This window comes from Balaenoptera borealis (genome assembly GCF_965194805.1).
Source record: "Balaenoptera borealis genome assembly, chromosome: 12".
Classification (NCBI taxonomy): domain Eukaryota; kingdom Metazoa; phylum Chordata; class Mammalia; order Artiodactyla; family Balaenopteridae; genus Balaenoptera; species Balaenoptera borealis.
In genome coordinates this window covers 108,355,691-108,382,039 of record NC_138869.1, presented here as the reverse complement: position 1 = coordinate 108,382,039, position 26,349 = coordinate 108,355,691, and the positions used below count along the sequence as shown (strand labels likewise).

General features: G+C 50.1%; 1 protein-coding gene across 5 annotated transcripts in view; it reads right to left on the bottom strand.

The window, feature by feature from the left end:
• GMDS (GDP-mannose 4,6-dehydratase) overlaps positions 1-26,349 on the bottom strand; it is a 489,935-nt gene that overhangs the window by 101,535 nt on the left and 362,051 nt on the right. The window contains exon 8 of one of the 5 annotated variants that reach the window (XM_082345679.1): positions 21,379-21,881. The exons of the other annotated variants lie outside the window; for them this stretch is intronic. Coding sequence (XP_082201805.1) covers positions 21,615-21,881 — 267 coding nt within the window. The 3' untranslated portion in view covers positions 21,379-21,614. Of the gene's footprint in view, positions 1-21,378; positions 21,882-26,349 lie in introns of those variants that run through there. 5 annotated transcript variants of the gene reach the window in all.

The window sequence follows — 26,349 nt, the reverse complement described above, 5'->3', positions numbered from 1 at the left end:
GCGGTTCTCCTGGCAAATGCTGACGGTCAAGGGCTGAGGGGCGTCTTTTCTGTTAACACAACACAACATCTTCACATGCATCTCACAAGAATGAACAATGTCTTCACTGTCCTCCTGAACACTAATTTAGGGTTGTATTTTTTTGCTGTGTCAATGAGTGTCAAAATATTGTTCTTCTAATACATGAAAGTATTTGCATGGAGCTTTATGACTGATCTTTAGATGTTAGCCAGAGGCAAAATAAAACAGAGACACTCCAGTTGGGAAATCTCCCTAGTAATGAAAAGCAAGAGTCTTTAACATATTCTGCCTTTCTGCCAATTTTTTTTTTTCCAACTGCACAATGGTTTATTTACCCCGCAATTGGTGAAATTAAAAGTAGTATCGGACACAACAAAACTATACTTCAACAAGTAAGACCCAAAGGATTCCATTTCCCTGAAAATGAAACAGAAAGTTTTCAAGGAGGAAGACAGAAACTCCAAGAGGAAATTCTAAGAGCCTGACATGAATATACAAACCATATCAACCGATTACAGAAAAGCCAAGAAACACTGTGCATTTCAACTATGAACGGAGAAACTTTTTCTAAGTCATGCATTTCTGCATCATCTCATCCTTAGATGCTCAATGGCCTACAACTATCTGCATTTATCCCAGTTATTAAGAAAAACAGGGCCATCACATTTTCTGTCTCTCCAGAGTTGAAGAGCCCACAGCCAGGCATCTGATGGGTTTTCCATTCTGTTCTTTCCCTCCTTCCTACTAACTATCGGGCCATGGTGGTTCTGACGGAAAAGACACCATGTCCTGTCACAGAGGCGCTGGTCCGGCTGATGGGTTACACACTAGGAAGCTGAGGGTTGGGCCCAGCTGCTGTCCGGGCAGAGCAGTCCTGCAGCTCGGTGCCAGGACAGGCCCAGCGAAGGCCACACTTGCACCACAGAAACCAGACCAGCCTTTCGAGTCAAGTGTCGGCTTGCAGACAAGTAACTTCATCAGCTCTGAAACAACCGCCACAATGTTCTTATTGATCACGAAGGCTCGTGACGCAAGACTTGGCAGGGAGGGGATCTGCGCTGGTTCCCTTGGCCCAACTTTCCGAGAAGAAGGGCGCTTGGGGTGGTGTTTACGGAAGACAGATGTTACTCAGTGATTGATGCGAACCTTCCTGGGAAGGTGTGCAACGTGCCGGGTCTCCGGGATGAACTGCGCCTGCTCGACATTCATGGACGTGCTAGCATTTTCACTGCACTGCACTTACCAAGGGGAAAGGGTGCTTAGAAAGCTGACAGCTGATAACATCTCAAAGCTAAATCTGAAGTGATCGGCTAGGTTTTTCTTCTTTTCTGTGAGACACTAGGTAATGCTGATAATTTTGTTTTTAAATCCATGTTGTTGATTTAAGAACAGTTATTGAACATTTGCTCCAAAAATCATAAATTAATTTAAGAGGCTAGTAATTTTCAGGCAGGAATATGTGTGCAGGCAGAATATTTAGGGTCCTTTTACTGCTCTTGCAAATAAGCCAGTGTGACGATCACACTTTCTGTTCAATCCACACCGAATCTCCAGTTCCCATTTCTACGAAATTCCTTCTAAAATCACAGAGGGACAGATAAAGTGGCAAGGGGACACACAGGGAGGTGCTGCTGGACCAGAGCCACCGGGCCGACCCCAGACTGGACAGCAGATAAGGAGCCCTTCCCACCCGGCCCTCCACCGTCGGCCAGAGCGAAGCCTCGTAAGAAAAATGAAGAAGAACAAATTCAGTTCAGAGTCCAGTGAAAGGATCACACAAGTGGGCTGAAGCATCAGTGAACTAAGTCTCCAAGGAAGTCAGCTCTCCCCGGACAGGGAGAGAAATCCCGTGTCTCCCCACGGGTAGCCCCACAGGACTGGCGGGCAGGGGCTGAGCCCGCGGTTGGGGGGCTCCGATGGCAGCTGCCCCACTGCCCCTGCCCCCGGCACGTGTGCCTCTGCATGACTGACTCCAGGACACAAAGGGCGGAAAGAGAAGCAAGCTCATGCCTCTCATGGAAGCTCTGGGCTGGGGACAGCGTGGCATCCCAGCCGGGATGGCGCAGGGCCACCTACCAGGCGACCAGAACGGGCAGCTCAGTCCCACGAGTCACCTTTGTCTCTGACTCCGTGTTAGGTTAGGACCTCTGAGAAAAGGGATGAGTTTGGGGCGTTTGCCTCTAAGAGCAAACGGTGTCCCCCAGTTGGGGAAACCGCGTCACCCGCTGGGCCCCTGACCTGCTTTAGCGGAGATGCCCCTCTTGGCGGCCCGTCCGGAGGGTCCAGGGGGAGCAGGGCCAGCACCCAGCTGATGCCAACTCCTCCTGCTGCTAGAAGTGGAGGGCGAGGATGAAGGAGCAAAGGAAAAAGAGTGAAAACACCGACCTTGCTCCCAGCAGTAGCGGGCGCTGGCAGGCGAGGAACCTTTCTGTGATCAGCCGTCACCTTTTTACAAGGTGGGGCAACTCCATGAGCTGAGCCTGTGGTGTGAGACCCACACACCCACCGCCCCCAGAAGGCAGGACCAGAAGGCCTCACACGGTGATGCGTCTTCCCAAGTGAAGTGTTTTACAGGAAAACGGGCCATCAAGGACAGTCTCAAGGTTATGTAGTGAAAAGAACGCGGACAGAAGCCCTAAGACTCTGGGCCTATCACGCCAGGCAAGTCACTCACTTCACGCCTGGTTTTCTCGCACGTCACAGGGTTTAGGGATCCTATTAGAGCATCTCTTGAAAGTGCTTTGTGATCTACAAAACGTTACTGCTATTACAAGGGATAATATTATTAGAGAAAATGCCTGGCTAATGCTGAAGAGATCAGTGATCCGTAACGATCACCAAGATACAACGTGATAATTCCACAGCCTGTTATCACTCTTAACACGAAAACACAGCATTTTTCAGAGCACTAATTCTTGAAAAAAAATGTGTTTTAGAACAGAAATCTGCAATTTCAACATTTCCATCCTTAAGAATTTCTGATTCCTTGCCCAAAGCAGGTCGGTTATATGCAAGTTTTGAAAGAGTATAAAAATCCTGGTAGGGATTTCCCTGGTGGCACAGTAGTTAAGAATCCACCTGCCAATGCAGGGGACACGGGTTCGAGCCCTGGGTCGGGAAGATCCCACATGCCGCGGAGCAACTAAGCCCGTGCGCCACAACTACTGAGCCTGCACTCTAGAGCCCACGAGCCACAACTACTGAGCCTGTGAGCCACAACTACTGAGCCTGCACTCTAGAGCCCACGAGCCACAACTACTGAGCCTGTGCGCCACAACTACTGAGCCTGCGCTCTAGAGCCCGTGCTCCGCAACAAGAGAAGCCACCCCAACGAGAAGCCCGTGCACCGCAACGAGGAGTAGCCCCCGCTCACTGCAACTAGAGAAAGCCCATGTGCTACGAAGACCCAACGCAGCCTAAAATAAATAAATAAAATAAAACATTTTTTAAAATCCTGGTAATTTATATATTTGTCTTCTATGTGGGTTTCTGCTATTTCAGGAAAATAAATCTGTGCTATACAGGTGGATATCTCAGGGGAGCTTGAACTCATTTCTTCTAGATAGTTAGCTTCATTCATTATTGTTCGTGTTCCTTGGTGTTATACTGTTCCCAAATAGTCAACAGTTGTTGATAGAAAAACAGATGTTCTTCCAACGTTTCTCAAGGAAGTAGAAAAGCCCATAAATAGAGCCTGAACTGAGGCATGATCGGAAGATTTCAACTAATGAAATCTTGAAACAAACAAACCTTTTAAAACAAATCAGTTAACTGGAGAGCGTGCTTTTTGGGACCGGATTCTAACTTCAGTATAACAAGAAGTCTAATGCCATCCTTCATTCAACAGCATTGTCCTAATTAGTTTGGTCTAAATGTCTCCACACTTTACTGTTTATTTTGGCGTAAAGAGCGCCCACCTCCACCACCTCTCCTCCTGGGGGGCGGAGGTGTCACCAGGGAGGTTGGGTGGGAACAGAACCCATGAACAGGCAGCATGAAGGCAGGGCTCTGAGAAACCCCTCCAACCAGAGGCGACGGCCCTAGACAGTGTGCCAGAGAGGGGATCAAGGTGGAGCCCCAAGAAATGTTCATTGGCCATTGTTTTCATGGAAATAATCAGAAGGATTTCCCTAACGTTTCTCATTAATTTCACCGTCTTATTTTACAGATGGAGAAACTGAGAAGGGCTGGGGAATGACCTTCCAAAGGTCACGACTACAGAACGAGGAACAGAAGGCAGGTTTCCTGACCCTGGGGCCGGTTTCCACCCGGTCCACCCCGTCTGGATGCAACGGCAGGAGCTCAGGTTTGATAAGCGGCTGCCTGAAGACACCCCCTGTGCCAGCCTCTCCAGCACCCATGACACCCCCGGGGTGGGGAGGCGCAGGCCCTGCACCCCCCAGGCACACGCCGGCCTAGAACACAGCCAGGACGTGAGGGGCTCGCGCAGGCACGTCCCAGGCTCAACGTGGGACCCTCTTCCTTTCCCAGTTTCCAGCCTGAATGTCAAGGGGTCCTCCGAGATGCTCCCGGGGTCTCCCTATTAACGACTCTCTCCGGACGTCCAGTGCACACGTCCTCCGTCACAGGGGTCAGACCGGCCCACAGACTCGCTGCGCTTTATGAAGATGATGGAGATGGGGGCGGGGTGATTATCTGAAGGATCCTTGCCTTTACAAAGGTAACCTCTACACAGAACCTGAGGGTTTGTGACACACAGCCCCTCTGAGGGCAGCAACATGTTTGATTCCATGATTAATTCTGTTTGACAGAGACACTAGGTTAAGTTAGGAAACCTAAGCTACTATGTCTTGAATCATTGGAAACTGAAAAGTAGCAAAGATCACAGAACTTTCGAGAGTTGGGAAATTTGTTACAGGTTTTGGAGATAAGGAAACTGGGCTCCATCGAGACATTCCAGATGGCGAGAGACGGGCCTGGTGCTGGGGCCCACGTCCATCTTCCAGGCCAGCCGCCTCTCCAGGTCGCCACGTAGGAGGCAAAGGGCCCTGAGAATCACAATGTAGGTCAGTGAAGAAATGAGTGTAATATTTAAGTATCTGCTCTTACACAAAAAGCAGGAAGGACTTTCCGGTGAGCAAGGTACTTTACTTTGAAAAGTGGTTTCTCTTTTTTAACACAGCACTGGAGAGGCCAAGACAGCTTCACAACTGCAGTGCCTTCAGGGGCCGCGGCTGGGTTCACCCCTGGTGGCCTGCAGAGGACATTCCCTTGCAGAAGCGGCTGTGAGCACCTGCGGGCAGAAGACGGTCCCCGTACGGGGGTGCGGAAGGAGCCTCACCAGGTCTTCTGGTTATATCAGAGAAGTTGTACATCTGAAATGCTGAAAGCTGAGAGTTTTGTTTAAAAAAAAAAAAACTCTCAAATTTTAACTGTTAGCTAAAAAAGAAAAGAAAATTTTAAATATCGCCTGGACTAAACAAAGCATAGCCATGGCCCAGCTCCGATGCAGGCGGTAAGGACCCCAATAGGAGGATCTGTTCTTGAGGATCCCACTTGGGTGTCAGGTCAAGCAGGACCCTTCAGACTCTGCTCACGTGGCCCCTACCAGGCACGCTGAACCTCACTCACTTCACAGGAAAACAAGGGACGAGACAGGAAATGTGGCTTCTCGGTTTGTTTACAGTATAGAATACTCTTCTTTCCCACTTCTTCTGAAATCCTTCATATAGGAAATGTCAACCACAAAGAGGATATAATTTTAAAACCAGAAAGATATTTTCCAACACCCCCTTGCCCCAAATTTCATTAAATGCACAAGAGAAAACATCCTTTGTACGATAGCTAATATCATTACAAAGTAATTAGTCGCAGAGGTCCTATAAAAAACCCACCACCCACCACTCTTCAATTTCAGTCACCGGAAATCAGGGAATTCATTATTTGGGGACTAAAAATACCAATGCATCTAATTTAAATTGGCGGTTAAGAAAAAAGACAAGCAAGATCCGGCCCTGCTTCCCCAGGTTCTTCCCGCCTTTGTGAACGTACTTCAGACAGCAAACGACAAAGACGGACAGTCCTGTCCTGGGCCTCCCCCGGCTCCGGACGGCCACCTCTCCTGGCCCCCCGACTGACCTTCCCGTGCAGCCAGACGGGCTGACAGAGACGTCAGGCAAGTGCTGAAAGGGGACTCGAGCATCTGGCGGCGAGTCTGGAGCAAGTTTCGCTGCAAACTCTCTGGGGGCTGCCGCACTCCAGTTTCTCAGGAATGCTTCATGCCCCTCGTCCCTCTCGGAGAGGTCAGGGAAGCCTGTGACACCCCCGAGGGCACGGCCGGACTAAATTAGCATGAGATAACTTGGACTCTCTTCCAAACATGAAAATACAAGGGACGGAATTTCATTAAAAGCAGAAGACGACGTGATCCAAGTTAATCCCAGCTCTAAGCTGCTGTAGAAACCGGTGTTTACGTTCCACGCTCCTCCTGGGACAGAGGTCATCGGCAACCATGCCGGCCACGCCAAGTGGCCAACGTGACCTCGGCTGATGGAACCTTAGTTTCACAACGAAGCTAAAAAGTGGGTTTGGGGTGTTAAAATAAGTATTCAGCCTATTTATGTGTGACTCTACGAAGCAGTAAGATCCCGAGGTCAAAAATAAACATTTCAGTACTTCAACCTTTCAGTATCTTTTAAATCAGGAAACAGGAAACTTTAATAGGTAACGTGAGTCATTAACCGTATGTAAGTGTGTAAACATGGGAATATCTAGTGTCAATTTAGTAAGGCGTATAATGTCAGAGAGTGCTTTCTATTATACCTACAAATATTTGAAAGAACACATTGTAAATATTTAGAATGATAGTATAATGAATGAGATATGTGCAAAAAGCGCAAGGATGACATTTCATCATCTGCTTCTAGAAAATTTAATCGGAAGGATAGCTCTAAAGAAAGTCTCAGTGTATCGTGTCAGTAATATATGACCAAAAATGTATTAAAAAATTCAAACTTGGATGCTTATCTTGGAGCCCTTCTACTTCAGCCAAGGAAGGGCTATGCTTACTAATTCTTTGAGGAATAAATGTTTCTCATTAGCTACTATACCATCATGTAAAGTATTCGCTTTGATTTAAAAACACTTCTGTTTCTTTCAAATAGTCATAATTTGTGAAAATTGGCACTTTATTATAAACTATCATTCATCTATTGACATTTTGCAGACTAAAAGTTATGCTGTGCACTTTTAAACATTTTTGTGCACTTTTAGACACTTTTCACTTTGCACTCCTTCTGACATTCCTTGACTTTATTGTAAAAGATGAAAGGTGTACAAGGATAAGCCCTGGATGAGGGACAGTGGCTTACTTTGTCTGATTCTACTACACGTTACGGCAAAGTACTCAGTGATACAAATTATTTGCTAGAACATTATACTTTAGCTTATGTACTGGTGTGAATACGTCCTAGGAGAGTCCTGTTTTGACGCTGTGATTCTCGGTAACCTGCCCCCGATGACTTCACAACGACGGACGCTAACAGGACACACACAACAGTTACAGAGGCAGAGACGAAGCAGCCAGTGTGGCAGCAGACGGGGGTGTCATGTGTGAGGAAATAACACTCCTGGATGTAACAGCTGGGTTGAGAAACTCTCTCCGAGCTGGAGGAAACAAAATATTTTAACCTGTGAAGGGGGAGCTGTATTCAGACTGAAGTGTGAACAGACGGCACAGGGAACGCAGTGACGGACCAACGGACGTGGTAATTCCCTGCGGCTTTTCATCTATCGTGGGCCTTTTCAGATGCCTGGTGGGGCTCAGTGAAATTCGCGGCCCCAGGACTGAGCCGTGATTTAGCCAATTGGAATACTGAAACCCAAGTGTCAACCTCATTACTTTTAAGCTCTAACAAACCAAATTTGATTAGTTCAGACATGAAATGTTGATATCCTTTAGGTAACACAGAGTTTAAGCCTAACTTTCTAACGATTTCTATCTTTTGCTATGAAGGCTAAATAAAATCTTAAGATTTGGGGCTGTTTAATTTTTGAAGGCAGTGATTATTAACTTTATTGGGGTCATGAACCCCACTGAGGATCTGCTGAAAAATGAGGAGGGTGCCTTCTTCCCTGAAAAGCACACACACGTGAGCCTGCACATGGCACGTTTTTGCCCAAGGTTTTAAGGGATTCACAGACGTCCTGGAAAGGCTGGCTGTCTTTGGACACTGGGTTAGACATTTTTGATTCACAGAGATAACACTGAAATCTTCACTCATCTTCCACTCGCTCGCGCTTCTGTGCAGGCCACGTCTGCGGAAGGCCAGGTTAAGGCCGGTGCTAAAAGCTGAGTGGGACGCCTGGAAAGATAGGGTGCAGTCCCTGCAGCGGAGGCGCTGGTGCAAAGCGAAGCAGACCCAGCTGAGACTGCCCCACTGTCCGCACGGCCACCCACAGCTCTCCCAGGACCGCAGCTTCCTTGTCTGGGACTCGGGCCCTCGGACGGTGACCCCAGTTCTGGGACCGAGACAATGGAGTGGACAGTGCTTTCTTTGTAAATGGCAAACACTGTACAAATGTTAGCTGTCGGTTTTATGAAGTCAAACTTGCCTTCCTGTTTTGAGAGGCAGCCAGTGGGCAGGAAAGCAAAAATTATACCAGGGAAGTCAAAGTGAAGAGGAGGAGAATTAATCACAAGAAGTGTCCATAATGGTCTTCTTAATGAGGGGAGAAGATCATTTAACCAAAAGCATCCAATCAACGGTTTTGAAAAGTTTTTTAAATGATGATCCTTTAAAAAATAAAGCTGCCAAGGCAATAAAGGAAGAAGTGCTGGCTAGAGCTTGTAGCATAGGGCTTTGACTTACTTAATGCATTCTTTTTTTTTTTTAATTAATTAATTTATTTATTGGCTGTGTTGAGTCTTCGTTTCTGTGCGAGGGCTTTCTCCAGTTGCGGCGAGTGGGGGCCACTCTTCATCGCGGTGTGCGGGCCTCTCACTATCGCGGCCTCTCTTGTTGCGGAGCACAGGCTCCAGACGCGCAGGCTCAGTAGTTGTGGCCCACAGGCCCAGTTGCTCCGCGGCATGTGGGATTTTCCCAGACCAGGGCTCGAACCCGTGTCTCCTGCATTAGCAGGCAGATTCTCAACCACTGCACCACCAGGGAAGCCCAATGCATTCTTTATTGGTTCACAAGATACATAAATAAAATACACTGAAATTAAATAAATATAATAAATAAAAGGTTTATAAGACAGTTACTTCTGAAACTCACTGATTTCTTACCCTTACGTGCTAAAACACCTGCCCTTCCCTGGGACTCAAACAATCTATTCTTTTGGAGCTAAGATATCTAAGCTTGAAAATACGATTACTCTACAGCCCGTCAGCTGCAAGACAGTCAGACCCCATATCCCACGGAGGACGGCGCCTCTTTCTCCCAACTTAGGATGGAGAGACCGTAAGGAGAGCCTGGACATTGGACAGACCCGGGCTAGAATCCCAGCTCTGCTACCTAATGCCTGGGATGATGGGCAAGTCACTTCAACTGTAAAATGAGGGTAACAAGGCCTCTTTTGTAGGCTTTAAACAAATAAATGAGAAAATGAGTATAAAGTGCCTATAACAATGGTTGGCACATAGGAGTAGGTCAATAAAATGGTAGCTGCCATTAATTCGCACTAATGATGCCATTCACTAAGTAAATGAGGTGCAAATGTGCCCCAGCTACAGCACTACATGCTTTGTAAAACACACTCACAATCTGTCATCCGATCCTCACAATAAACTTGGAGTTAATCAGCGTGCACTATGGTTTCCCTTTCACCCACGAGAGCACAACGGATGAAAGATGTTAACTGATTTGCCAAAGTCATACAGCGGCAGACACGAAGTGGCCCAGTGGAGACTGTCCGTCCTACAGCACCTGGTGTGTCCAGCCAGCAGGGCATCCTGTGTCACCAGCATCCACTGGTCCAGCACAAGCTATTAACACTGTAGATATTCAAGAAAGGAAAAAGAGAAGCGTTATCTGGGGGGGGTGAACATATAATCAGGAGGCAACCAGTCTCAAGAGAAACTGGAGAGCGGAGGAAAGAAACGGGTGATAGGGTAAAGCCTGTGGCCCTCCTGAGGGTGGGTCACACAGACCCTAAGAGTGACGTCTGTGAAAATAGCACGACAGTGTGTCAAGGACACGCAGCCCTTGGTAATCTCCAGCATCTCAGCTATTTTCAGTTACTGCTACAAAGAAAATACAGTGGGAAATGACAACAAACCGAAGACCACAACCAAAACCCATGCTCTTTTTTTTTTTTTACTCCTGAGGGTGGGGCAAGGAAGGACTAAGCTAAGGAAAGAGTGAAATCTGTTCTTCACAAGTGGGAAGCACTTAGTGTATGTAGAGCAGTTCTGGTGGACACAACTGCCCCAGTCCTTTCGTTCCACCTCCAGCAAGAAAACAAGGCCTCCAAGTTGAACTTCTGAATCTGCGTGTCAATAAGAGAAGACGCCTTTCCAATATGAAGAGGTCTTCGAAGAATTTCAGTGCACGAGTACTGGGACTGCATCCTCAGAGGCAAACACTTTACAGATCACATTTAGCTCTTAAATGAAAGCAGCTCGAGCAGAGACCTCCCTGGGCGCAGCAGAACCTGCCAGCATGTGCACGGTCGCCCAGACTGACTTCCCGAAGGACCGTCCATCACTGGGAGTTGTTTACAGCAACTTTGAAAATAGGGTGGTGACTGTGGGGAGAGACTGATGGGGAGGAATCGGCCAGGGATTATTACGCTACCAGAGAGAAAACTGAAAATGAAAAGACGCAAATATTCTTTATTTCTTCTCAACTTCTCTGCAGGTGGCAGCTTGTTAGCAACTGGTTTCTGGAAGGAGGCTTTACTGGAAACATTACCCCTATGTTCTGTTGGATATTCCTCCTGTTTAAGCTGGGATGTATGTTTCAGAGCAAAATATAAGGTAAAGAGATCACACAGGGACGCTTTGATCACCACCACCTGGGGCTTCTTGGTGAATGGCAGTGACTGCAAGCCCCTATCTGCAAGCATGAGGCTCATGGGCGGGGTTAAAGCACATGGCCGAGAGGATTTCCGCTGTCTCTCTGGGTGATGGAGAAATGCAGGGGAAGTTCAAGGGGAAAAACAGAGCATGGACTTGATAGTTTACATACAGTCAGGGCAGTTAGAAAACACTGAGGGTCCACTATTTCAGCTTCAAGATAAGTATACTATTTGAGAGAAAATCTGTAAGTTATTTGGGTTAACCAAGCACTTTCTCAACAGCTACGGTGGTCCTTGGAAAGTATTAGCATCTACTGAAGTAATAATTCCTCAGATGGAACTCTGTGCTTTTAATGAGATGATGAAGACGGGCCTGTCCGTGGCTCAGAGTGGTTAGGGCTCCGCTGAGTCAGACGTGGGACGTCAAATACCAGTTGGCGTTAAACCATCTCACAAAAGGGCTCTGGGTGCCTCAGGACCATACAGGTGAAGACGGGGCCACCGCTCGGCTGAGTGTGTGACCGCAGAGGCAAGTCTGAGTTACCTGCTGCGACAGCTTCACAGCTTCACGGGCAGGAGAGCGAGCGCTGCACTCAGGGGGGGCCAGCCGTAGACTGGGAACTTGCGGCCAGCAGGTGATGCTGCTGGGGGCTGGCCCAGGTCTCAGCTCCTGGTGTTTGATGTGTGAGTTCTAAGTGGCCAATTCCTCTTGAGAGAGTGTGGGAAAGAAACTCCATTGAGGTAGTCACAGGTTGTTCCAAAAATGTCAAGATTTTAGTCTCCTTGGAATGGATTTAGAAGATTTTAACATGTAAGGGTGCAGCTTGTTCTTATGAAATATCAAATCCATTAATAGTTTGTTTCTTACAGTTCAAATATTTATGATTAGGTCAAAAGTTCAAACCACTCTACTACATGACGCGTGTTTGAAAAATAGGAACTAAGCTGAGTTTTTGAATAGTAGCTTCAATTTAAAGCACAGAAATGCCTACCACTATTCAAAAATCAACATCAGCATAGCGTAAAAATTAATGAAAGGAAATCTTGAAAGAAGAAAGTCATGGCCATTGCTGTTTCTTGCAAAATTCCCAAAGGGCACTGGCTATATCGGAGGCAAGGCCTTATAAATGTATGAATCAAAACCATAAGAATTCCGCTTCCCTCTCTCTCTCTGAGCTGCACTGTGAATACAGATACGGCTGCAGAATACAGGACAGTATATCATCTGGTGAGGAGAGATAGACCGTCTCCTAAACGGCTTGTGCCTCATCACTCCGGTGTCACAGGGTGAACCTCCCCGTCTCGGGCAAATCGCATCCTTGCTGTACAGCATCTATCACGAGGGCTTTCTGGGTACGAGGAAGATACAGAGTAATGAGTTGATGTGAGATACGGGGTAGATCCCACACGCCAGACAGGCAGGCTCGCAGATGAATTATGAGGCCGATTCCTTCACAGCTGCAGAGAGTTTTCAGATTTTGTAAAACAAAACATGATGCAATCTCTCACTAGGCTATTAAAGTGGATTAGGGCCCATCAGCATCCCCACATGATGACTGTGTGTAAATGTGCAGACACAGAAAAACACGGGCATAAAAACACACACTCTGTCCTTCTGTCTCACCAAAAATCTAGGAAAGATGTCTCAAACTACGGCTCACATTGAAAACACATGTGCAGCAAGCTACAGTTCAGAAAAGCCTGGTAACTCATGTCAGGGTTACCACTTGAAACCACTTGACCCAAACTAAAAAAGGAAAAGCTTCCAAAGTTTTCCTTTGTGCTTATAAAGAAGCACATTTCCCTATTTAATTATTGTAGTTACCTTTACCAGCCACTCTGACTGAATCACAGACGTACAGAATTTTAGAGCCGCACGAGACCCTCGATGACCTTCAACGACGGAAAGGGAACCAAGTTTCAGAGTTGAAGTTAGAGCCGCGAGTCAGAGGCAAAGTCAGGACTTACTAAGGAGGGATTTCCGGAAGCCGGCAGGTGCCTGCGCATCCCTGGAGGCGGGGGCAGGGCCCCGGGGACGTCCACTCAGTGGCCTCTTGCCTTTGGCTTCTTCCCCAGGACACGTCTTGTGGATACAACTACTTAATTAAAACCCATAACACCTAATGTGATTATGAAAATAAATAAGATAACTCAGGGACCCAAGCCTTCAAGAGACGAGGTGGAGAGTCTGCTCGCAGGCGGGGGGCGGGGGGAGGGCGGTGTGCGGGCGGCCTTGGGAGGACCCCAGGGCCATGTTGGCGTCTGCATCTTCTTCTGTCACACAAGGGCCTCCTGCCCACCCAAGTTCACCTCTGGAGACCTTGGGAGGGCCGAGACTGCGTAAGTGTTGACAACACAACACGAGAGTGACAACACGACCCGGCCCTCTCCTGCCACCGCTAGATACCATCCTAACACCTACGTGAATCAAAGCATCTACGAGCGCGGCACCCACGCTGGATGGGAGGGACTCAAACCCACCACGCTCCAAAGCCTCCTCCGTCTCCTGGCCCGCAGGCCCCAGACACACCCTTCTTTGAAGCCTGCACCTACAGAGCCATTCACGGGCCAGCCCAACGCCCTGCTGGGAACCCAGGGACAGGGGGAGGGGGGCCTGGTCAGGAGTCTCCCTGTGGCCCAGGTCTCCTTTCTGTAGAAACGTGTGTCGCTCTTCTCCAGGATACAGACATGCTCTGATACAATTTTCAAAGACAGATGTTTGTTTCTAACTGTCGGGTATTTTTTCTTCAAATTTTCTCAGTTTTCTAAAGTGGATGTTTACTCTTTCCTGTCTTTACAGTAAAATAGAAAAGGGGACCTGGGAGACTGGAGGGGGGTTTACAGCGGTTTTCCTGCACGATGCAGCATGTGTTTCGCCACCTCCCTTGCCAGGCGTGTCCAGGCCTTTGCGCTGCCACCGTCCTGGAACAACAGGGGCAGCCAGGGAAGCAAACGGCTGGACTCAGAGGCCAGAACCTCCATCAGTCTGTGAACTGACAACCAGGTACAATCTGGACCTGACGACACAGCACGATCAAGAAGATACAGTCACGGGAGGGCAGTGAAGAAGCACCATTTCTCTACTTCCTCTGAGTTTTAAAGTCACGGGGCAGCCACTGCCCTTCTTGAAGCCAATTTTGTTAAAACAGGTAAATTCCCATTGAAATCTGAGGTGCTCCTGCAGGTACGGGGGCCTACAAGGCGCTGAGCAGTCTCAGATCCTGACGCTCACGTGTGACCTGTGGCCACGGCATCACCTGGGAGTCACCTGGCTCTCAGGCTCCAGCTCAGACCCACGATCACAGGCTGCATGCAAATCCCCAGAGCGCTGCTCTAGCTCTTTTCTACCTGGGCACTCAACGCCCACCTCCCCCCATCCGCCACCCTGGAGCCCGTCATGACGGGAGACCATCCAGGAGAGGGTGAAGACAGGCTCTCCTGCATCAAGGGCTCCCAGGCTCGGGGGTCGCGGCTCGAGCTCATCAGCCGAGGAAGCAGCAACACCGAGCATGGGCAGGTGGCCACCTGGCAGGTGCCAGACAACCACCAGTGTGAAAACAGCGGCTGAGACACAGGATCTGGTCACCCCTCACCCAGGACGGCCTGACGACAGCAGAGCCCATCACTGGTGAGCCCCCAGCAGGTGCCAGGCCCCGTGCGGTCCACAGCCGTCCCGGCCCACACGGCGCGTCCACACAGGCTGCTGCACTCCTTTCTGCCGGCAGGAGCGAGGCTGGACGCGCCCCTGTACTAAGCACCGCACGGCTCCTGAGGAGCTGGGCATCTGCCCGCCGTCCGCCCACCACTCCACACTGCTTCCTACGGCGCAGGCTGCTAGGGACATGGTGAAGCTTCAGAAACATTCTGATGCGGCAATTCCAGGAAGAAAAATAATCTGCGCGCTTTTCTGTTTTATATTATTTCTGTATTTCTTTTTGACGTCGTTCCAAACTTATTGCTGAAGGCTGAGGTCGCCTTGTTTGGGGAACTTTAAATACACACACACACACACACACACATCTACATACACACACACGCACACGTGCGCACACACACATATGCACACGCACAAATACACATAGTAGCAACTCCACGCGGGAGACCTTACTTCAACAGCAGGTGTTACACCATCAGTCTTAGGGATTTCCTAAGATCGCAGTAACATGAATATATCTAGGAAAGGGGCACGTACAGCAAGTATGTGCTCCCTCAGTGCAGTGGGAGCTCCAGCAGCCCTGCGGACGGGACAGGACTGGAGCTGAATGAGGCGCTCCCTGGGCGAAGGTCACAGTGTAGCGCACTCTCTCTCTGGGGGGGGCAGGGGAGGATGGCACGGACAGCAAGAAGGTATAAGATGCCTTCCTCATTTAAAACACAAACTGGTCTCTTCAGGCAGCTCACCGTGAATAACGAGCCAGGGAATTAAAAGCTTTAAACCTGTTAAAGAAGCAATATTAAGTTTGGTATAAATATAGCTGAAATAATCCAGACAGTTTTATGACCTTACACCCCAAATAAAGGTGAAATGCTGAATTCTTTCCCTGGAAATAGTGGTAAACACAGCTAACAGATGGAAGAGCTGAATGGAAATTTCAATAAAGAAGGCCACAAAGAAGCATTTGTAAGCTCAGGGGTGCACGCTTTAAAAAAAGAAGCTGAAAAATGGAACTTTGTTTTATTTTGATAGAGTGCCAACACAGTACTGCATTCCTTAAAGAGCGAATAAAGGCTTGAGTTAGACTGGCCTTCTCAACACCTCTCGAAAAGCCCCCTTGGGTCTCATTTTGCTGGGATGACTATTTATATGACAGGTAAGGGAATAATTTTGCTGGATTCAGTTACACCCGGGCCTCTGTGACCCCCGGGTCAGAAGAGCAGAGGCAGAAGTGACAACGCAGATAATTGCCTGTTTAGGGTGATGGAGCAGTGACTGAGGCCCAGATTATAACACCTGAAAGATAAATGGTCTGGCGTGAGGTGCAGGGGGGCAGAGGCGAGGGGCCGGGCAGCGCAGTGCCCAGTGGCCGGACTCTGGATTCCGCAGGGAGGGGCACGTTTCCTGACCTGGAACTCACTCCAGCCTGACTGTTCCAGCATCTCAAATAGGTTAGTTTGTAAAACATGCCATAAAACAGAAACTCAGCCCAACGTCCCAAACTGCAGGATTAGAGTAACATTAGTTAACGTGGCCCTCCATTAATTTTCACCGTAACCTCTGCAGGCCGAGACCTGCCCCAGATCCATTATTTTTGTCTGTCACTGGAGGGAACTTTCCCTTCCTGCCAGCCAGGAAAAAGCCTGCTGACGTCCGCAGTTCAGACCTCAGCGCGCGGACCGCGGCCTGACCGCTGTGGGCCAGGCCTGCACCAGCTCCTCCGACAGGACTTGGCCCCGTAGGTTTTCTTTATTTTTTTTTTCCTCTAAGGCAGAAAAATGGCTGGAAATGTTTTCCAAGCCCGACAGCCCCTGCCCTCCCGGTTCAGGTTGCCTATTGCCGCGCCTGCCCCTTCCTTCTCGAGGGGTTGCTGAGGCCGCCCAGGCTGCTCCGTGGACCAGGCCTGGCCACGCCGTTCACAGGCCAGGCCAGCCCTCCTCTGGCCGGTCTCCCTGGCGGCCACTGCCTTTCTGCCCTGGGCCCACGATGCCACCCGACGGGAACCTTCAGGATGGGTGTCTCCTGTCCAGGGCTCCCCTCCGACCCAGGGCCCCACTCCTCAGCCCCGGGGACGGTCTCCTGACCGATGGACCCCTGCTCCGCAGCTGGACAGCTACCTCTAGGTGAATCCACGTGTCTGGTGGGCTAGGGCCTGGGACTCTCCCCAGACCTTCTTCCTCCAAATCCCTCCAAAATTGACCAAAGAGCCATGAGCGACTTGAGAAGATTATGACTTGGAAGGAAACTTGGTGACCCAGGCCACAACTTTCCAGGAGAGACGGTGCACTTGACGCTCGCTATGGGGACACCGTGCGATGATGTGCACCGTCTTGTGAAGAGTGTCCTGTGACAGCAGGTGTCCTGGAGATGCTCCCCCTGCCCCCATGGAAGAGTCCTGTGTCAGTATCAGCACAAGCGCGGTTCCATCCCGTGTGCCGGCCCGTCCCTCGAATCGATAGAGGGAAAATACGTTACTGAGCGTCGCAGGTGAATCAGGCTGACGGAGCCTCCGTCGCGATTGCTGCTCCGGCTGAGTTCGGTCTCCTGAGGACCCTTCCCACCGAAGGGCCCCTCTAGCCACACACAGACCCCCGCCCTGCAGGACAGCTGGCGATGGGCTCTGAGGGGGGGCACGCTGAGCACACCCCCCCACTTGTAGCCGATTGCTGACACGCGTGAAGAGAGACATTCTGGGAACTGCACCTGAGGATATAAAGCTTTGTTTTCTAAGCAGTCATTTCCGACCCTCTGGGAATGTGTGACACTGGGCGAATCCCTTCCTTCTCTGAGGCCCAGTTTCCTCGTCTGTAAAATGAGGATGAGACATGGGGTAGCCCAGGGGTCTCATCAGGATTCAATGTCATTACTAAGCCTGGTGGGACGCAGAGACTAGATCCCACGTGTGGCAACACTTGCCGCTAGTCGAATAGCTTCCAAGGCGGGAAAGGTGGCCCCGCGGCTCCCTGGGGGTGGTCGGCACCGGCCGGGCGCGCGGTGCACAAAGGCCTGTGCCCCTCTGCCTCCGAGCTCCCGTGACACTCAGCCCACCCGCCTCCACCAGGCACCGGGAGCCTGAGCCGCCACACAGACCATCCTGCCTGCCTTCCGGCTCCCCAGCCTGTGGGCCGGGGGCCTCTCCACCGCCTGCTTGGCAAGAGGGGGCAATGCTGGACGCCAGGCCCAGGGAGAGGGCAGCCTCCCACCCCAGGAAGCTCCGCCCGCTTCCTCTTCCGCGAGGATCAGCACGGCTCACCACCTCTCCAGGCCACACGTCGCACGTGTGTTACAGCAGCTCCAGTGTCTGAGGGATGGCAGTCTCAGAGAAGGACCTGCCTTTTCCTTCTGCCTTATTCTACACCAAGGGGACCTTCCTTTTAACTGGGGCGGCTGGATTGCACCCCGAGATTTACGAGTCCAAGTCCACACAGAGGTCGGACGTGGTACGGACGTGATGATGCAGCACCTTTTTTGTTCTCATGTATAAATTTAATACCATGCTATGAAGCAACCAAGCTTTAAATTTTAAAAACTAAACCAGATTCTTCTTCTTCTTCTTCCAGATCTCATTATACACACAATTGGAGTCTGAAGAATTACCTGCGGGAAGTGAGTTTTTCTCTGTGCTGCACTTGGACAAACCTGCCCTGTGCTGTCAGATCCCTGCGTCTGTAAGCACGGACCCAGAGCGGGAGGCCCCCGCTTCGTGGAGGTGGCACAGGACACCTTGCTGGTCGGAGTAGGCTCTTGGCTGTGCTTAGGGGACCCCCCTCACAAAGGAGCCCGCCTGCCAGGTCCCTCCGCAGGCGTCCGAGCCAGCTCTGCCCCTGCTGCTAGTGGCCCTGGCCGTCACCCTCATCCCAGCCCAGGTCACTCTGTGTGAGACCCGGCTACACCGTCGGTTCGGGGAACACGGTGTGCTGTGGACGTCCTCTGGAACGGACCCTGCTGGCCGTAACTGCCTCTCCTTTCAACTTGGCCCTGAAAGATGAGTCACTGGCTTCCAATACTCTTAATGGTTTATGGAGCCTTTTACAATTTTATAGTATTGTAGGAATAATAATTTAGGAGTAGCATGATCCTCTCAAACCAGCAATTTTTTTTTTTTTTTTTTTTTTGGCAAAAGTTGATTTTCAGAGAATCCCAGCTGTCCTGAAATACTGATGAGCAGGGTATAAGGGGCCAACTTCAAACACGATCCCGTCCCCACCCCTTGCCGCCAAGGTCAACAGGCTGCACAGCACAGGCTGTTGTACTTGGATCAAAAGGCCCCAGAGCTGGAGGCCTGAAATGCAGCCGATTTTATTACAAGCAAAATTAATTCAATGGAATTCTATTGAAACTGCATGGGAGGGAAGGGAGTTTGGCCTGGTGTAGTCCAGACTCACAGAATTTGGTCCAACTCTCTCATTTATTTCCTTACTCCAGTCTAGCCCCAAAGAAATTTCTAGCAACAGACCTAGTTACATGTGTTCAAAAAGCAAGAAGGAAAAACAAAACACCCAAACCTAAGTATGTTCTAAGGGTCACTGTTTCTCGATGCACAGAACCAAACTTAATCATCTTCAACTGAAGCTTCATTATCTTGAGTAAGGTCGATGAGATAATTTCTTTGTCTCACCAGAGGCCACAAAATGCTCCCAAGCCTTAATCTTCTAATGATCTCTTTCAAAGTCTTTGTTAGGACCAATAAAAATCTGAATCTAGAGCAAATGGGACTGTCATGAAACACCACGACGGTACCACCCACAGAAGGAAGTGCCTCGTGGCCAAATGCCTGATTCTCACAGCTCGCTGATTTTAACTCAATCTTGGTGAAGAGAAATATTAGGAATTGCTAGGAAGTCATGAATATGGGCAAAATTGCACTGTCGATCAAAATGAAATAAAATATTTACAAAACAATGTCACTAAATGCTTACACCGTGCCAGGCGCCACGGACAACCCCCCGCTTGCCTGATTCCCAGAACCCTGTGGCCTGCCCCTCAGAAAGCCGAGGTCAGAGAGGTGACGAGGCTGGGCCACGCGGCTCAGTCTCCCCGACAGCCCCTCCTGCTGGGAGGCTGGCCCCTGAGGCCGGACAGCCGCAGCCTCACCGGACCCTGACGTCTTAAGTGGGGCCCATGTGCGTCCCGAGGGCGAAGGGTGCCTCTCTCCCCACGCACCTCTGGGCTTGACTCGACAGACGTCAGCAGACACTACATGCTGAGGTCAGGAACCACGCGTCTGAAATGACCCGAGAGGAGGGCACGGTCCCCCAACTCTTCGTAATACAGAATCCGAAGCCAGGTGTGAAATGGAACAAGATGCACGTTGCATAAAGCTAACGTGTCCTTTTTCCTTACGAAGCACCATGATGCTTCACACTGGTGATGGCAATCCTGCTGGAAAATGCACAACTTTGGCATCTTAAGAGGTAGCAATTGTATTACTACCGACAATACGCGAAAGACACAGATGTGAAAACATCAGTACAAGTGACGTGACAGCGCAGCTCACTCATTCATATTACTGAGCTTCAAACACACACACTAAAAGGACACCAGGCTCTTGGTACTTAGTGGCAGAAAAGATGTTAACATGTTAAGGTTAGCTTGGGTGACTTACAAAGTCCTGCCCCTTCCCCCTGGGTCTCTGGCCAGCCCTGGATTTGTGATAATCAGGTAGCTGGTCAGGCTGGATGGGCCAGTCTTTAAAAAACAAAAACCAAAAAAACTTCTCAACTTTAGTCAGGGCCCTGACACCAGTAAAATATTCAGAGGTTCAATCTGCTGTGATAAAAGTTACATCTTGCATGTTACAGGTGGGCTATTTATGACTGCCAATTAAAAAAAATTCTAAGCATAATGATACGAAACAGAGACCAGAAAAGTTCATTTGTAAGTTTTCATAGGCCTGCCTCCTCCCCCTCCCGGGCCTGAGGATGGCCAGCATCTGTTTGACTTCAGGGCTGTCTGGTCCTGGAAGGAATACTGGCTACAGGAGATGGAGAGGTTGGGACAGAAGGAAAGGTCGGGGGCCAGAGGTGGTGGAAGTTTAGAGCAGAGTCTGGGGCCAAGAGGACGGAGACGTTGGAGGCCTCTGGGCAGAGGCGTACGAGGCACTTCTGGACGCACGGCTTTGCGTCATGTGACTGATACCCTCTGCCACCTCTTCTAGAGGCTGCAGAAAACAATAAAGCAACTTTTCAGTGCTTCTGTGGGGTTGGATTTTTACTTCTTTTGGATGTAACTGACCATAGGGCAGCCTAGTTTCCTCCACATTACACGCAAAACAAACTGATTTCATTCTCTGGTCCATCACAGATATGCCTTTCAGATCTGAAAAACAGATCGCGGCAACACACAGATTAAAATGGTGCAACTCTATTTTAAACATCACTACTCAGAAAACATGCAGAAAGAAAAAGACAGTTTTCCAGAGTAGTTTTTCTATAGACGTAATCTGTGTTACAGCATAAATTGTTTTTCTAATAAAGCATAAACAATGACTTTTTAGTGTAACAAGGCAAGGATCAAAATAAAAATGTGCCCCAAGAGCACCCCAAAGTCCTAAGAAGCTGACCCATTATCTTCTAGCAGAGACTTATATTAGCCAAACAGGATTAGGAATGTAATTCACGAAGTTCTTTGGCCATAACAAATCCAGATGGTTTATAGTTGAAAAATAGGATTAGAAACATGTTTTTATTTGCACTAATAAATCTTCAGCATGAAGTATAAAAGAATAAAAATGGAGCTATATATAGAAGGTGGGTTAAGAAAAATTCTAACAAGTAGCAAGAAAAACAGTTTTATCCGATGAAAGTCATGATGTTATACAGTATACAACTGTTAACAGGTTGCATCATTAGGCCTCATTTCCTGGAACAGAGTAATTTAACCATGACCATGGCAACTGAATGCCACGGTGGTATTTGGTAGACCTTTCTTATTCCTGAAGGACAGCACGGAAAAACTATACTATACTCAGAAACGCTTCATTTGAAGTTTTAACAATGAGGATAACACCGCATTCTGGAGACATCAATTTCGCAGAGAATGGCAGAGTATTACTGTAGGGAAAGGGCCCGCGATGCGTCTGGAAGACCAGGCCACGGTGCCCCGTGATGGCTCCAGGGCCCGGGCTCAGGGGATCTACTACAGACAAACGTGCGGTCGCGATGTCCCAGGACAGCCCTGTGCGCCAGAGAAGCACTGTCACAACAGAGGTCTCCAAAAGCTTCTAGTAGCCGCAGTAAAAAAAGAAATAGGTGAAATGAATTTTAACCATATATTACTTAATCTAATATATCCAAAGTGTTATTATCTTGACTTGTAATTTATATAAACAACTGTTGAGATATTTCACGTTCTGTTTTGTGCTCCTGGAAATCTCGCGTCCAGTTTACATCTACAACAACCTCAGGTCAGACCAGTCCTGCTCCAGGAGCTCAGCAGCCTCGGGTGGCGGGTGGCCGCAGTCCTGGACGGCAAAGTCCAGCACAAACGAATCCCCTCTCATCCCTGCATTGATTCAGGGACCAAGATCCTTCCACCCCGCGGATCCTTCCATCCCAAGGGGCTCAGAGACCTTTGCTTCCAGTTGGTAGACAGGAAAGCCCGGACGTGACGGGTCATTCTGCTCTGAAACAGGCTCTGGCCTCCTGGACGCACAGGGCAGCCAGAGACGTCGGTTCGGCCCGAGCAGCCGCCTCCGGGCAACAACTCAAGGGAGGACCTCAGATCTGCAGAAAGCTGGCAGGGTCTCCACCCGCATTGTTTTCTCACGAGCAAAGCAAACCCCGTGTTCCCAACATTCCAGCACTGACTGGGGTCACCAGAGAGGAGGAGACAAAGCCCGCCTTGGATTGGGGTCAGCGGCCGGGCATGAGTGGCTGCAAGGCCAGCACCTTCCCTGCTGGTGGGCGGCCGCAGGCTCCCAGCCTGATGGACCTGGAAGTGTCCCGAGCGAGGTGTGAACCCCAGCTGAGCTCCACGCGGCCGCTGTGTCTGACCTAGGCCGCCGGTGGATGTATGGTCACTCTGGCTGAGTAACACGGGCCCCCAAATCTTAGTGGCCTAAACCCGCCACCTCTTATCGCTCATGAGTTCTCTGGGTCAGCCATGCGGACAGAGCTGCTGTCTGGGGCCTGCGCCCGACGACGCCCAGGCTGGGGCTGGACAGCTGGATCCTGGGGGCAAGCAGGTCAGCTGGGACCTGTGTTCTGTCTCGGCCACTCTGCTCACCGAGCTCTCACGAAGCCCACCCGGCTGGCGAGGGTCTGGGGCGGCAAGCACGGCCGTGACCTGCCACACGGGTGACCTGCTCAGCACCCTGAGCTCCAGAAGGGCTGCTGTCTGCTCAAGACCCAGTCACTCCCACCAAGAGGTAACAACTCCCTTTTGTAAAACACATTCCTAGCAATGAAGCCCGGAAGGGTGCCGATGAAGGCGGTGAAGGGGCCCAGCAGAGACGGTTCTCAGCCAGGACGCTGAAATATCAGATAAAGAGGGAGATGTTAACACGACAGTGGTTAAGGGGCAAATGCACCCAAACGAGCCACAATTTCAGCGTGACGTTACAGTGTGTCCCAGAGGTCGGTCTAAGGAAAGGATGTTCAAGGTCGCACTCCGTACCCCACACAGGATGGTATTTTAATAACTCCACAGAAATGGTAAAATAGTGAAGCATCAGGACAGTTCAACTCAGTTCACCAAAGTTCGTTAGGTCAGAGCCCTCAGTGAGGTTGGTAAGTGCGATTCAGAAAGAGGGACGCGGCGATGCACTTGGCCGAGAAACGGGGTGACGGTCCGGCCTGTGGGAGGGGCGTCGGCTGGGGGAGGGGGACCAGGGCTGGGCTCTGGGCCAGACTCTCAGGACAGCAGAGCCCAGGGGCCGAGGCTTCGGGGCACCCCGGGCTCGGGGTCCACGCGCCGGGCTTCAGGCTACAAACCGAGCCCAGCCCTCGCCGGCAGGTGGGTGCACGAGGGCCCAGGTGCTGCCCACAGCCTGAGCCCGGGGGCCGAGAGCCCTCAGGGCAGTGCCACCCACCCTCCCAGGGGACTGGCTTTTGCTGTGAGTGCAGCAGGTGTGGCACCTCCCCAACAAGACAGCTGCAAATGACATGACACAATTAAGGAAATCTGTCTGTAATTTGTGGCATTTTCATCATTCTGAAAATCATAATTACTTCAGAAAGAAAGGACAAAAGAATGACTACCAATTACTCAAAAAAAAAGAAAAAAAAAAGAAGAAAGAAATCGAGTAAATTGAGTGTTGCGTAGGATGACCAACTACAGATGCCCTGAGATGTCACCAGCTCAGGGACCCACGGCCGTGTGCCCCAGCAAACACAATCCTGCAGTCACTCAGGACTCTCCAAACTCATTTGTGTCAAAACAAAAGTTTCCCACTTAATAAAATGAAAGGCTGACAGACTCAAACATTTACGGCATGTTTTTTTGGGTATGCCTTAATCTCCCCCTTGGCTAACTTGCCATCATATAAATCAGGCCCTTAAGTTATCATTGTTACAGTAGCAATAAAAATAATAATAAAAGTACTGTGAGGTCAGAAAATGTCAAGAACAGTCAGAAAAATGAGAGAGACATAAAACAAAGTACAAAAGCCTAGCCAGAATTCGGAAAACTCAGGCACTGTACCTCCAGGTGTGTTCCAGCAGGAGGAGGCTGCCGCTGCTGGTTTACTGCATGAGTCCCCACAGAACCCCCAACTGCTAGCCATGTGCTAAGTCCGCCTCTGCAAGCAGGGGCCCCATTCTCCGCCGTGCTCAGGCCTGGCTGCCACTAATGGGAATTTCGCTTCCAATACGGGAAAACAGATCTCCAGACGTTCTTTTGGATTTATGGCTTGTTTGTTTTTTTTTAATCTAAACATTAATTGGCTTAACTCTGTCTCGTACAACAAAATTAACACGTAAAGTCTCTGGGCCCAAATATATAAAAAAGGCAGGAGAGGAAGCCCCAGATGCCTGAAACACTTTTTTTTTTTTTTTTTTAATTTATTTATTTATTTATTTATTTATTTATTTATGGCTGTGTTGGGTCTTCGTTTCTGTGCGAGGGCTTTCTCTAGTTGCGGCAAGCGGGGGCCACTCTTCATCGCGGTGCACGGGCCTCTCACTATCGCGGCCTCTCTTGTTGCGGGGCACAGGCTCCAGACGCGCAGGCTCAGTAGTTGTGGCTCACGGGCCTAGCCGCTCCGCGACATGTGGGATCTTCCCAGCCCAGGGCTCGAACCCGTGTCTCCTGCATTGGCAGGCAGGTTCTCAACCACTGCGCCACCAGGGAAGCCCTGAAACACTTTTAATGTGGAGCAGGTAGAAAGATTTTCCTGAGTTACCAAAGAGAGAACTTCGACTCTAAGGTAGCAATAAAGCATAAGTCAAGTTCACAAGTTTGGACTATTTTTTGTAGGACACGCACTTCTGTAGACCTGGTGGCTGAGATTGCTGTGCTGATGCACTGCTGTAAAAGCGACGTGTGCCCAGGGCCCCCGGGGAGCCCAGCCTGCAACGCTCGCCTGCGACCTTGGCAGGTCCTTACACCCTCCCAGGCTCAGCTGCCCAGATGTCAAATTGGAATATTAATGCCCAGAGGTTAGAACGGGCAACAAGAGAAGGCTGGGCCAGCCGGCCCAACGCAGGCACAGAGGAACCCTGAGTCACGAGGCGGGGACCAGCTGGCCACCAGGGCCACGGTCGGGGGGAGGGGAGGCACACAGGTGCAGCGTGTGTCACTGTGGACACCTCCGGCCCTTCAAGGTCTTCACAACCAAAAAGCAGGGCAGGGGCGGGAGCACAGAAATGGGTTCCTTCCTGGGGCTTTTTTGTGGGTTCCTGAGAGGTGTGGGTCAGTTCATTCACAGACATGGGGTCAGCAGAAACGCCTAGAAAATCTGATGGACACGGTAGGCCGTTTCTGACACTCCATCAGCAATGGCGAGGGCGGCGGCGAGGGCTGCAGGGGACGGTACCACTCCTTCAGGGAGGAGGATTCCACAGAGCCCTCCTCTCGGGCCACACGTCAGGAGTCTGGAAGCCCCACCTGGCTCCAAGGCTCCTGATTCAACTCAGCATCTGTATTTTAGGTCAAATCACGTTCAAAAACCGTATGCTTGATTTAATTCACTGCCAGATCCCTGCACTTTCTTTGTCCCCCTCCCCAGTCTGTTAGTGCCACATTGTGACGTCATCCTGACGCCGCCCACCCGGATTCAAGGGCACGGCCCCGACATGGCTGCGCTCCCCTCAACGCCAGCCACAGTGTGGGATCCCTCGGCCACTGTAATCCTGACCAACCAGCTACAAATTCAGGGGTTCCCATGACCCCCCTCAGATTTGATAATTCATTAGGATGACTCACAAAACTCAGGAAAGCACCGCAGTATGTGAAGGACACAGACCAGGACCAGGCAGGGGGAGGGACACATCGGGGACCCCGGGAGGATTCCAACTTGAAGCTTCCGTGTCCTCAGGACACAAAACCCTCCCACACACGTGTACAGTCACCAGCCAGGCAGCTCCACTGAGCCTTGGTACCCAGAGTGATGACTAGGGGCTCATTACGCACTTGATTAACTGAATTCCTGGCAATGCGGCTGAACTTGATCTCTAGCCCCCTCCTCCTCAGAGGCCAGGAGGTGGGCTGCCCTTGTGTGGCTCAGAGCTCCAGCTCTCCAACCCGGCGGG